General features: G+C 37.4%; 1 protein-coding gene across 2 annotated transcripts in view; it reads right to left on the bottom strand.

Annotated features, from left to right (window-relative positions):
- Positions 1-13,907, bottom strand: part of DENND1B (DENN domain containing 1B) — a 257,800-nt gene that overhangs the window by 97,744 nt on the left and 146,149 nt on the right. For both annotated transcript variants that reach the window (XM_027074606.2, XM_027074605.2), the window contains one exon: positions 3,609-3,709. In XM_027074606.2, the coding sequence (XP_026930407.2) occupies positions 3,609-3,709 (101 nt within the window). The remainder of the gene's footprint in view (positions 1-3,608; positions 3,710-13,907) is intronic.

Genomic DNA, 13,907 nt, shown 5'->3' with positions numbered 1-13,907 from the left:
ACGTAGATGGTGTCATTTCCTCCCAGTCTCCTTCCCTACCCTACCAAGCAGTGTGGGCCATTTCTTCCTAGGTGTCTCCTCATCCATGTTTCTTTTTTCATTTTATTTATTTACTTTGAGAGAAAGAGAGAGTGTGTGCAAGCGGGGGAGGAGCAGAGAGAGAGGAAGAGAGAGAAAATCCCAAGTAGGCTCTGCACTACCAGCACAGAGCCCAATGCGAGGCTCAAACCCACAAATTGTGAGATCATGACCTGAGCTGAAATCAAGAGTCGGATGCTTAACCAACTGAGTTACTCAGGTGCCCCCAACCATGTTTCTTTTACATGCCTCTGATGTAAGCCTTACAGTACTACAGTATTACTCTGTGTTCCTCTTGTGTGTGCATGTGCATGTATGTATGTGCTCCATGCACATATGGGTGAAGTTTTTCCTATGTGTGGATACTGCAAGGGCAGAAATGAAGTTTTACTCATTACCTTACTATACGCACTGCTAGGCAAACAGGTGTTCTCTATATATCTGATGTACAAATGGATGGATAAATGAAGGGATGAACAAACAGGTTAGCAAGGCTCCATCAGTAGACCAACATGCTATAAACCTGCATGGTCACAAGATGGCATTATGGCTCTCCACAGTCTGTCAACACCAGAGATACCAGGTGGGAAAACAAAAAGACTTCCAGGAGAAAGGGTTATCTCGGGATTCAGAAAGTTCCAATCACCTTAAAGAAGTGGCAAATATACATCTATTCCATCAAATCTTCCTGGTGCTATTTTTGAAGTGAAATATAAAAATGTCTTTATTCAAAAACCATGAGATTGGAGGGATAATCTCTAATATTTTTTTCCCTTTTTGCATACAAATCAGCATGATTCTAGATCATTTGCAAAGATGCAAGGGGAAGAAAACCATATTCCCCAAGAAATAGTTTAGTCCATAAATTTTTTTGACAGAAGAGAGCTAGAGTCTTAGGCAGCTATTTGAAAGAAAGAAGGAAAGAAAGAAAGAAAGAAAGAAAGAAAGAAAGAAAGAAAGAAAGAAAGAAAGAAAGAAAAGAATGAAAAGAAAAGACAAAAGAAAAGAGAAGAAAAAGAAATCACAACACTCAGTTTCTATGATAGAAGCTGAGCCTATCATTGTGACCTTAACGCTTAGGAAGTTTCAGATAACTCCTTGATTATCAATCACTGCTGTACTCTCTGGAACAGGGAACTGTCTGGCATGGAGGCTGTTAGAACTTATCCTAAAGGCTATTTCAAGGTTAGAAACTAGTAAGAAAATTCCAGGGACCAAGCTTCCTTCATCATAGTGGAAGCAGCAGAAGACCTTCATGCAGGGTTAGAAAGTATCGGGAAGACATCTCTGGGAAGAATAGCACCGAACTAACTACACCACAGAATAGCTTCTAAATAGCAGTATTTTAGAAAGTCTTAAATGTATAGTCATTACAGACAACTGAACTTAAAGGGAAGTTACCTCCTAAGAGGTCAGAACATTTTTTTAAATTTTTAAAAAATTTTTGTTTTTGAGAGAGAGAGAGAGAGAGACAGAGTGCGAGCAGGGAAGGGGCAGAGAAAGAGGGAAACACAGAATCCAAAGCAGGCTCCACGCTCTAAGCTGTCAGCACACAGCCCAACATGGGGCACAAACACAGAAACCATGAGATCATGACTTGAGCCAAAGTCAGACACTCAACCAACTGAGCCATCAGGCACCTCAGAGGTCAGAACACTTTAATAGAAAAATGCAAATAGCTTAACATTATATATGATAAAATATAATTCTAAGCTTCATCGTTAGAAATGCTAGTTCTTGAACCACTAACTTGACATGTATTTTTAAAAATCATGTATTGGGGCATTTGGGTGGCTCAGTTGGCTAAGTGTCCAACTCTTGGTTTTGGCTCAGGTCACGATCTCACAGTTCATGAGATAGAGCCCCACGTGGGCTGTGTGCTGACAGCACTGAGTCTGCTTGGGATTCACTGCCTCCCTCTCTCTCTCTGCCCTTCCCCCTGCTCACAGGTACACATGCGTGTTCTCTCACTTTCCCTCAAGATAAATAAACTTTAAAATAATAATAACAATAACAATAATAATAATAAATAAAAATCAATATGTTTTCCAATACTTTTGTAAAAATTATATGAAATGAATAAATTTCAATTACTGAACACCATGTGCCAAGACCTATGGCATTGTCAATGTGAATCAAGTGCCATTTCTGCCTTCAAGGCTGCTAATATATACTGGTTATGTTGATCACAGAAAAACACTCTAAAATGAATACCTAAAAACCTATTTACAGATCTAGCTTAACTCTCAGACTTGTGTGTGTGACACTCCACAATTTAATTAAGCTATAATCTCCCGCCAAACTTTCTCCTTTCCAGTACTCAAAGGACTGAATGGCAGCGGTAGATCATTGGGAACTTACTTCAAAGCATTATCAATACTATTACCATGCTGTGGAAACACACAATATGTTAGTATCATCAATATGGGGCCAAATATATGTAGTATCATTACAATCACTTGATCTGAAGAGAGCTAGTCATAAAAATTGAACAGAAAACCTCTAGGTATGAATTTAAATGGCTCTCTCTAATCCTTAAATACTTTAGGTGAACTGCTTTCCATGAAACAAAAAAGTTAAATACTTTGCTTCTGAAAGAGCTTTGTTTTTAATAACATAAACAAATTTATTATAGTCAAAATTATTTCCTTCTACGTGTGTATGTGCACATGCATGGTTTAGAGGAAACAAAACTGAATTCTTTAGAAGTAAGCTATGCCTGCAGAAGATGATTATGCACGAAGAGAACATTTTATCTTACAGTCCAGAAGAAGATCCCAAGGCTGCTGTTTCAGAGTCTAACCCTTGTCCAGCCTGAGAATAAACACACTCTTCCAGAGGAAGAGAACAGAAGAGTTCCAGGGGTGTTGTTGAATTCACATTGGGTGAGATCATCGGGAGTTGTTTCTAATGCCAGGAAGCATTTCAAAATTAGTCCCAACACTTTTCAACATCGCTTTTTTCCATGGTGGCTTAGGGCCGAGACTTTGATTTAAACCAGAAACTCAGGGAATCCCTGAATTAGAGGCAACCCCTTTGCTGGTATTTGGTATTCAGTGTGCTACTGAAGGAAGAGGGGTGAAGCAAAGTGTGTCCTGAGGTAAAGGTAATGAAAGTGTGCCCTGACAGAGGCAACGTGGTTTCTGACAGGCTCTGCAGACAAATTCTGACACCTGGGATATGGAGTTCTTGGACTGATACTATAACTTCTGTATGGTTTTCTTAACCACAACTAAGGCTGTATTCGCTTCTTTTTATGCAATTATCTACACGACTGCAGAAGTAACTCACAAAATCTAAAGAACTTTATGTTTGCCAAACACACATTTTTTTTTTTTTTTGGCCAGCTTTGAACAGAACTACTCTGCCCTCATAAAAGCAGCTTTTAATATTGGTTACTAATCTCGAGGCCAAGTTTCAGGGATTTCGTTGGTCTACACATACACCAACCTTCGCTAATCTACAAATAAACGGATTTTTTTCTAATCATACAGCCTGGATTTAAAGGAGTCTGGCAAAAGTCATCTTACCAGCAGTAGTCCAGCAGGTGCGGCGGAAGCACTGGGATGTATATGTGCTGCCAGTACATTGGGTATAGCAGGGCAACTGATCCATGGAGACAGGCAGTTAACTAAAATTTGCAAAAGGATAATAACAACGGTAAGTAGATGCCGATCCTCCAAACAAAAAGACATGCTCAAGTCATCCAAGATGAATGACAAACATAAAACAATTTATTTAGTGACCTAAATCGCATTGTCTGTACCAAATCTGCCAGAACAAAAACCGATCTGATGCTGCCAAAGCCCCTCTGAAGAATACTTTCAGCAAAAGCAGCTTCCTGGGCATCTTATGGAGACAGTGATAACTACCTGAAAAGACAGCATTTGGGGTCAAAGCTTAGAACATAAATAAAAGTAAGACTGAAAAACTGGGTGAGCAGCTTAGGAGAAATTGTAGGAAATTACAACGTGTGCAGCACTCTTTGCGCCTCGCTTGGATTAATATACCACGATTAAATATGGAAAGGAAGGGAGGCTGAAAGCTCCTGAGGGATATCATTAGGGCAAATTGCCAAAGAATGAAACATGAGCCAGTCAGGAGAGTCTGGAAGCTGCGCTAATACCAGGGGACCTGAATGCTCGACAGTTGGAGCTTCAGTAATGTGTGAACTGCGGGTTATGGTATCAAGAGACGCTGTTCACTGACACACAGAATGTCACTATTGACCAGCGAGCTGCCCGAGCTTGACAGCTGTGCTACAGGAAGCCAAGTATATCATAATTCCATATTTAAACTGTTCATTTCAGATTAACATTTTGTTTCCTAGCCTTATATCACAACAGCTGCAAATACATCGATGCTATTTTAAAGGTAATTGCCATTCTAATTGTTTTGTTTGGGCAAGCAGTTAATTAAATATTTTTAAATGCCTAACAAAAGGATATCACTTTATCTTCCCTCCCTCCTACTGACTTGAAAATCGGAATTTAAAAATACTACCGTCTGAAAATGAACCAAAGACTTTCTCTAACCATTATTCCTGTTTTATTATACAAATAAATTAAAATTTATATGCAGTAATCAAATTAATTTAGAAGGGTAAATGTATTAAAACAATTCAATCTTAATAGAGACATGTGTCTATATTTAAGTGCAAAATTGTCCCACTTTAAAAAAAATTAAAGAAATCTAATCTGAACCAAAAACATAAAAATTTTGATTAAAATATATCCCTCTTCATCATATGTATTTTTCCAGTTAGATTTTTAATTAATTTTATATGGCAAACAATTTTTTTGTTTTTATTTACTATGCTATCATTAAAGGATTGTATTAGTACTTTGCACCTACAAGTTTTAATACTTTATCTACAGTATTCCTTCAATACCTATTATTTTTAAAAATTCCTTAATTAGAGCACAGAATATGCCACTAGGAGGCATTCAAATACTTTCACTTAACCATGACAGACCATGGGTTTGTCTTATTTGAACCCTCATAGAGGGAGATGAAATGGGGTTGATGTAACTTAGTCAAATTCTCTCAGGTACTCCCTCCTTGTAAATTAGGCATCTTTAAGGCCGTACCAACTCTTTCCATCCCTTCAGTGTAACCCAATGGGCCAAAAGCACTTACATAGCTTTGAAAGGCGGCTACTTTACTCAATTTCTCCATTTGTACACAGATGACTTTTAAAACAGCTCATTTAAAAGTTAAAAGGAAAACGTTCCTTTTTTATTGTTAAGAAAATAACGGTGTAACAAGAAGAAAACTACATTCTCAAAATGAGGACTAAGGGTAACTTATTTTACTGAGTACACCCAGAGTCCAAAGCACTCTATTCAATGCTATCCAGACACTTTCCCTATGTCCTTAGTGCTCATCTTAAATGAAGTTATGAACTATTCGTTAGTCAGGCACAACAATATCATCTGATGAATTTGGCCTCATAGAGGGTGATTCCTTTATGTGACAACAGAGTTGCCTAACACCTGCAATGGCCAGCATGTGGCAAAGGGTCATCTCTGCTAACCAAGGTTCTCCAGGAAAGAAGGAAGTTCTACAGGGTTTGGCAACTTTTTGGATATAGGGGACAGGTGACAGGGAGAGGTAAAAATACTACCTCTCCATAACCACGGTTTCTATCCTAAGCAACTAGGATGAATTATTTCAAGTAATACAGCAAAAGTGTTAGGTTCAGGGGGAACTATAAGGCATTTGTTTTTGCAAATACTGATTCTGTTAACTGTGAGATATCCAAGTGGAGATTTCCAAAGGAGGCAGAGGCATGCCAAAGACCCCCCATACTCCCCTAGCAGCATGTAATAGCTATGTGAGAAAACACTATTGCAACACATACTTTGTGGAAGAGATAATAAAGCAGTAGGTGAAAAAACACAACAAAGAAGAAATAAATTTACTAGGAAATGAAACACAGATTATATATATATGTAAGCTGTACAAAACAATAAGAATGAAGTATATCATAGACAAAATTAGGGTTCTGCCACTAAGAAGTTTGTGTAACATCTGGCATGTCTGCAATTATAAGCAGAGTTGTTTCCTAATCTTTCAAATAAGAAGTATATGCTAGGTGATCTGTAAGCATTATCTCTGAGAGATGTATTTATTCTTAGATCAGATCAATTCTAACATGACATATTCTTTGTAATAATTAACAATTTTTTTCCATATAGGTGGTTAATACAACCAGACTATACATCAGACCCACCCCTTCAAAATACATCCAAAGATCATCTCTACAACCTTTGAAGTACATGAAGTAACTCAGCAATTGGAAATACCATAATAAGTTACTTGCTTAATTCAAAAAACTTTTTGAGTGCCTGCTATGCGCTATCATAAATCTCTATCAGGCCGTAGGGACACAGTACTGAACAGTACTGAATATGGAACTTAACATATTAGTAGGGAAAGCAAACAATAAAACGAAGTATACATTATGTCAGAGGTAAGTTCTATGAGGAAACCTACAGCAGGGTAAGAGGGTTGAGAGTGACAGAGGGGCTGTTTTAGACAGGAGGGTTAGGGACATACTCTCATGTGGTGACATCTGAACTGAGACCTGACTGATACAAGGGAGCCAACTGTTACAGCTCAGGGGAGAAGCACATTCCAGGCAGATGAAACAATGCATTCAAAAGTCCTGAGGTGGGAACAGACTAGGCATCTTTGCAGAGGAGTAGGGAGGTCCACATGATTAGACTGAACTAAGTGGGAGAACGGCAGGAGGAGAGGTCAGAGAGGCAAGCAGGGTCAGAACTGGACGGCCTTCTGGGACCACACCTCTGAAGAGAGAGTGAACTGTCATAACCAGTTATTTACCTAGAACATTCTGACACCCATGCAAATTAAGGAAAATAAACTATGTATTTCAGAAATCTGGTTTGCAGAATAAAGTACTATAAAGAAATGAGATCAATTTATAAGCCAACTAAAAAGAATCTTTTGACTTGTAAGTTATTAATTATCATAAATATATTGATTCTTTAAGCACACAGGAAAATGACAATCATAGTTCCTTGGACTAGAATTACCTAAGACCCTATCTACATCTGGTTCGTGATAGAACTAGAACTTTACACTGCTTTTCTAATATTCTGTCAGCTGTTTCTTTAATACCCCAGTTGTTCTTCATGAAAGCAAAGAGGGTGGGAAAAGAAGTTTCAGTTGTTTGAGTTAGAACATATCCCCGCCATTATGCTCTAGAAACTAAAGAAATAATAGATAAGGATAATATATATTAGGCTATAACTTTCAAAGAAAAACAAATTTGCCAAATAAAGATTTAAGAAAAAAACCCTTGGGGCGCCTGGGTGGCTCAGTCGGTTAAGCGTCCAACTTCGCTCAGGTCATGATCTCATGGTCTGTGAGTTCGAGCTCCACGTCGGGCTCTTTGCTGACAGCTCAGAGCCTGGAGCCTGCTTTGGATTCTATGTCTCCCTCTCTCTCTACCCCTCCCCTGCTCATGCTCTGTCTCTCCCTGTCTCAAAAATAAATAAAAACATTTAAAAAAATTTTTTAAATCCTTATAATCTTTGTTAAGTGGCATATGAATATTTAAATACACATATCATTTCACAAAGCATACTCAATATATTGACTGGATACAGTCCCACAGTACTGACTAATGCACAATAAAATCATTAGGAACATGTATCTCCCATACACTACAATTATAAAATAAGCGTACATGGAAACCATATGAACAGAAAAGAACTGATAAGGCCTATAAAATCAAGGGGAGAAACTTGACAATAAAAGTGGATAATAGTGAACTTAGAGAATAAAGGCACTTGGAACTTGCAGCCCCAGGCTACCAGGTCTAATGTAGATACTGTCATTGATAATAATAATAGCAGGTGTTAACATAATGCTTACCATGTGCCACGCACTCTTCTGAGTACCTGACGTACTCAGATCTAATCCTCAAAACAACCTTATGAAATAGGTTCTGTCTTCATTATCCCCATTTTACTGGTCAGGACACTGCAGCAAAGTTATGCCAACTGCCCAAGATCACATACCTAGAATGTATAAAAGCCACGATACCAACCCAAGTAGGCTCCTGAGGGCAACAGCCATTATTTTCAACTACCTTTTGACATACAAGCATTTAGGATTCCCAACATTATGGGGCTTTGAATAACATCTACTGGTTGAAAATATTCTATCTTAATTACACAGTGGAGAATGAGTCTCTCCACTAAACAATCAAGAACAGCTAACCTTTATAAGAAAAACTTGGGGCCTGTGACAGAGACCCAATTTACAAAACTTTCCTCAGGCATCACAGTGGGCAACTTCAGCAGGAAACCAATGCAACAGATTCTCTCAGATGTTAAAAAGACAATTGATAAAAATTCTACCAGTTATCATCTCATTTTGCATCTGCAAGAACATTTAGTTGGGAGCCAAACTAAAGTTCTTTCCCTTTTAAAACTAAGCAGTGTGTTAAGAATTAAATAGACACATATTTTAAGGAGAAAGCCACATTATCAGATTTGCTAGGAGACCACAGGTAAACAAGTCATCTAGTGTGTGACCACAATGAAAACAGCATAATTTTAATTCAACACACTTTGTAAATAAAGATCTCATATGGACACAACACCACTCACACATCTCTTAGATTGTGCCTCATCCTTATGGATAAGTCCTATTCACTTCAGCTGAAGTTCTATATGAATTATTGAGGGGCAGATTTATATCCCCTAAGAATGTATTTATGCACAAAAACCAAGAAATATAGATTAGAGACTTCATCTGATTTTTAACTGAATCAATATTTAATTCAGAAATTTATGCACTATAAATAACTATAGGTATACAGAATAAATTGCTGCAGATGGGAATGTGATAAATTCCTCATGGAATGAAAAAAAAACAAAACAGTGGAAAGCATAAAGAAACCATCTGTTTAAACACGTTTAATTTACATTCCCATTTAAGAGTTTAGACCAAAAAGAGTAGCAGCAGGTATCTGAAAACTATGAAGTTATCCCAACTATAAAATATTCTTACTTAAGCAAAATTCTAAAATTCAGATCAAGTGATAGCTTTAAGAAAACATTTGGAAAAATAGCAATTTTTATAATAAAAAAAGAATATTTATACACTTTTAATGCTTTTTTATACTAAAATCTTATTTTATATTTCATTCTTTTTCTTCATCCTATTACGATGGCAAATTCTGCTACTTAATTACTAAGAAAATCAATCTAGACTAACTTCTTTCCATCACACCCAAGTCCTTTGGAAAGTTCTAATCATCTCATCAATGATCACTGGTTTATTAGCTTTTCCTAGCCAAACAATTCTAAATTTTTCTTGCTTCCTTGGTTCTTTTATGTATGCATTCTTTTAATGATTTTACAGGTATGGAAACTGAAGCAAAGTTAAACCAATTGCTCAAGATCACACAACTACTAAGTGGGACACCAAACATGTGCCAGGCATTATTATTGGCACTGGGGTTACAGTGATGAACAAAAGAGACAAAAAAATTCCTGCCTTTAAGGAGTCTGCCTTCTAGTTACCCTGTGTAAATCACCATTACTGTCATACTAACCTCTCCTCAACTCTGATTCTCTGTAACTGTCACATAAACATTAATGTCAGTGGCTTCAAACAAATTTCCTTCCCTACATGATCTTTTCCTATTCCCAAATTTCCTGCTTTCTACTTCTCACTCTCAGAGTCAATTCAACAGCAGTTTTGCTTTTCCTGGAGAAGGCCCATCTACCTTCCCACCAAAATTTAAGTCTAATACCACAACATGGCTCAAATATATCTATCTTCTCTCCTCAAAAACTTGTAGACACTGGATTCTAAAGGACTATGGGTTAAGATGTTCATGTGAATTATATAAAACTACATATTTAGGCAATTATTTAGGAAATAAACAGTACAATTAAAGAATCACTGCATTTAACAGTTGGAGAGAACCTTAGAGATTGTTCTTGTTCAATTCTCTCAGCTTTTAGACAAGAAACTTCAGGATAAAAGTTAAATGGCTTATATAAAGTAATCTAATTTTTTGTATAAGTAGTCAGGGCTAAAGTACAAATCTCTAATTTAGAAGATGTCACTAATATAACTGCATGGCAACTGTATCCGGGGATAATGTTTTAAATAGCCAATAAATAAATCCAATTGGTTGATGCTATTTTTTTAACTATTAGGCATCTTTGAAAATCATAATTCAAGATATGTTACCAGGAACAAAATAAAACTGGTTGCAAGCCATCAACAATTATTAAAGAGAAAATTGCCATTGCAAAGCAATCACAAAGTTCTAAATCTTTGTAAGTCAGATTAATAACTCTTAACTTGTAAATCATATACAATTAAATAAGAATGAATAATTATACATATATTGTATATTCTAATATTAAAAATGTATACAATATTCCCATATATACTTAACACACATATATGTATATTTAGCATGCAAATCAAATATATGCAAATATATGTATCTATACATGAACTAATGTATAAACATCTACAGGCATGTGAATATTTATAGGCACACACACACTTATTAAGTTACAATGTACTGGTAACTAAATGACATTAAGCCCACGGCCATTATATAGCAAGTAAATAAATAAATACCTGGTAAAGAGATTTGTCCTTTGTGGGTCATTCTATACTTCCTCTTTCTTACCTACTTTCAAACAGGCCTCTATATGTAACAAAAGTTTCCTTAAAAGTGTTCCTTTTTTTAAAATTTTTTAATGTTTACGTATTTTTGAGAGGGAGAGAGATAGAGTGTGAGCAGGGGAGGGGTAGGAAGAGAGGAGACACAGGATCGGAAGCAGGCTCCAGGCTCTGAGCTGTCAGCACAGAGCCCGACATGGGGCTTGAACCCATGAACTGCGAGATCATGACCTGAGCCACCCAGAAGCTCCTTCTTAACAGTGTTCCTAAAACTCATGAGATGAACTCAATTTCATCTTCCTCTATGGTCACTGTTCTAGTTCAGGAGCTAGTCATTCCTTGCTTTTTTAAAACTAGACTCCTGTTAGTAGGAATTTCTCTACCCCATTTTTTTCTTCTATAATGCCACCAGTGTCCTCTTCCCCCAAATAAAACTGATCATATTATGTACCTCATCTGCCTCCCTACAATCTGTGGGATAAAATCTAAGCCCCTTAATTTAGCAAACATGTTTCTTCACAATCTGGCTACTGTTTATCTCTCCAACTACATTACATAGCATGACATTTCTCTCTCTCTCTCTCTCTCTCCACACACACACACACACACACACACACACACACACACACACTAACAAGTAAATATTTCCTACACAAGAAGACATAAATTCCTTTCAAGAACCAGTGTCATACTGAAGTCCACTCTTTAGCATACTACTCTCCCTTTTACATTTTGCATATTAGAGGTCTTATCACGTTGGCTGGCCTTGGTTCACTTGACACCATAGGATTTATTTTTTAATTTGTATTTATTTACATTTATGATTCTAATTAATAACTATAAAATTTCCAATATGTAATACTTGGCAAATAAAAATATGCATCAATGTACAAATGAATAAATCAATACTGTTTTAATTGATCTTTGGAAAACTTTACCAATGTTAAATATTTCCTTCAAAATAAAGGCCTTTCTTTTCTTCTCAGATCGTTAACTATTATTTACTCTTTTCATAACACTATTTTTATCATTGTAGGGAATCACAAAAAATATCTGATTCATGGAAGCTGTGCCTTTAAAATATTACCCATTAACTCCAAATTCACTCTTTTTTACCTGCGTGGTAATGGATCTGTGCCCTTGATGACTTCTTCTTTTCCAGATAGCCTAAAGTCAGTAGAAGATGAAGTAGAACTTTGTCAGTACAGGGCACTGGAGATACACTGTAGGAGGAAAGTATTTTTGCTTCCTGTTCCAGTGTGCTCTCAGGCAGGATCCTACATGGCCTGTGCTTCTCCAGGGCTTGGCCCTGGCAGTAAACCGTAGTCAGTAATGCCCACCAGTAATACCTGGTAGCTTCTTCAGAAGGTTTTGTAGCAGAATGCTTCTGGTGAGATATCTCCCCATGGCAATCAGCTAGTTATCTGGTGGCAGGTTAATTACATTGAAACTCTTCCATCATGGAAGAGGCAGAAGTCCATCCTCATTGGAATAAATAATCTGGATAAGGTCTTCTCTGACTATAATGTCTCTGCCAGTAACCAAAATCATTAGATGCATAGAATAACATGTCCATCAGCATGGCATTCTGCACAGCACTGAGTCTCATCAAGGTATTCATTTAATAGCAAAGTAAAGCTATGGGTGCATGCCTATTAAGTTAACCAGTCTTACCCATACTTATAACCTAGAACCAACTGGCCTAATTGAATAGTAGAACAGCTTCCTGAAGACTCAGTCATGATGCCAGTTGGGAAATTATATCCTGAAAGGGTAGGATTCTATTTGACACGATGCAGGATATGCTTTAAATCAGAAAGCATTTTATGGTGCTGTTTCTCCAATAGCCAGAATACATGGGAGTAGGAATCAAAGGGTGGAAGTGAGAATGACTGTCTCATTATTACACTTAATAACCCATGTGTGTAAGTTCCAGCTCTGGTCCTAGCAGTTTATAAAGAGCTCTTCTGGTCTGGAGATCTTACCTCCCAATAGATAAAGGCTTCCCTGTGCATTGGAAGATGAGATTGCCACCTCACCATTTGGGGCCCCTCATATCACGGAACCAACAGGCTAAAAATCGGGGTTAACCTACCAGCTGGAGTGACTGATTTCAATAACCAAAGGGAAATTGACTTGTTTCTGCACAAAAGAGGCAAAAAAAACCATGTGTGGAACCAGGAGATTCTCTGGAGTACCTCTTAGTATTTCTATGCCTAATAATAAGGGTTAATGGAAAACTACAGCAATCACAAAAAAAAAAAAATGCAGGGGGACCCTGGGTGGCTCAGTCAGTTGAGCGTCTGGCTTCAGGTCAGGTCATGATCTCACAGTTTGGTTCATGAGTTTGAGTCCCACAGGCTTGCTGCTGTCAGCGCAGAGTGCACCTTGGATCCTCTGTCCCCCCCTGTCTGCCCCTCCCCCACTCATGCTTTCTCCCTCAAAAGTAAATAAACATTGGGGTGCCTGGGTCGCTCAGTCAGTTGAGCGTCTGACTACAGCTCAGGTCACGGTTTTGCAATTCGTGAGTTCAAGCCCCGCATTGGGCTCTGTGCTAACAAACAGCTCAGAGCCTGGAGCCTGCTTCAGATTCTATATATCTCTCTCTCCCCCCCTCCCCTGCTCATGCTCTGCCTCTCTCTGTCTCTCAAAAATAAATAAATGTTAAAAAAATTACTTTAAATAAACATTTAAAAAAGGCAGAACTGTTGTGGATTCAGACCTTTTGGGAGTGAAAGTTCATATCACTACACCAGCTAAAGAACCCAACCATCTGAGGTTCTGGCTAAGGGTGAGGGAAATACAGAATGGGTAATGAAATAAGGAGGCCATAAATATCGATACTGTCTCATAATCAGTTACACAAATAAGGGATATAGTCACTTCGCATGTTTTTTATTTGCCTTTCACATGCATGTGTTCATTTTTATCTGCTTACCATTTTTTTCTTCTACTTCTCATTTTTATTTTACATATAGGTTGTTGGTGATTAACAGAAATTTAAATGTGATCGCAACTGAATAATTACAATGGCTCTTAGGACTGTGCTTTTCCTGATTTAGGGAAATGTCTACATTGGTAAAAAGGATAGCTATATCTTAAAGGAAGATATATAGATTTGATTTGTTGTTGCATAGGAA

Source organism: Acinonyx jubatus, chromosome E4 (genome assembly GCF_027475565.1).
Source record: "Acinonyx jubatus isolate Ajub_Pintada_27869175 chromosome E4, VMU_Ajub_asm_v1.0, whole genome shotgun sequence".
In the NCBI taxonomy this organism is placed as follows: domain Eukaryota; kingdom Metazoa; phylum Chordata; class Mammalia; order Carnivora; family Felidae; genus Acinonyx; species Acinonyx jubatus.
This window is presented reverse-complemented; position numbering and strand designations above follow the sequence as displayed.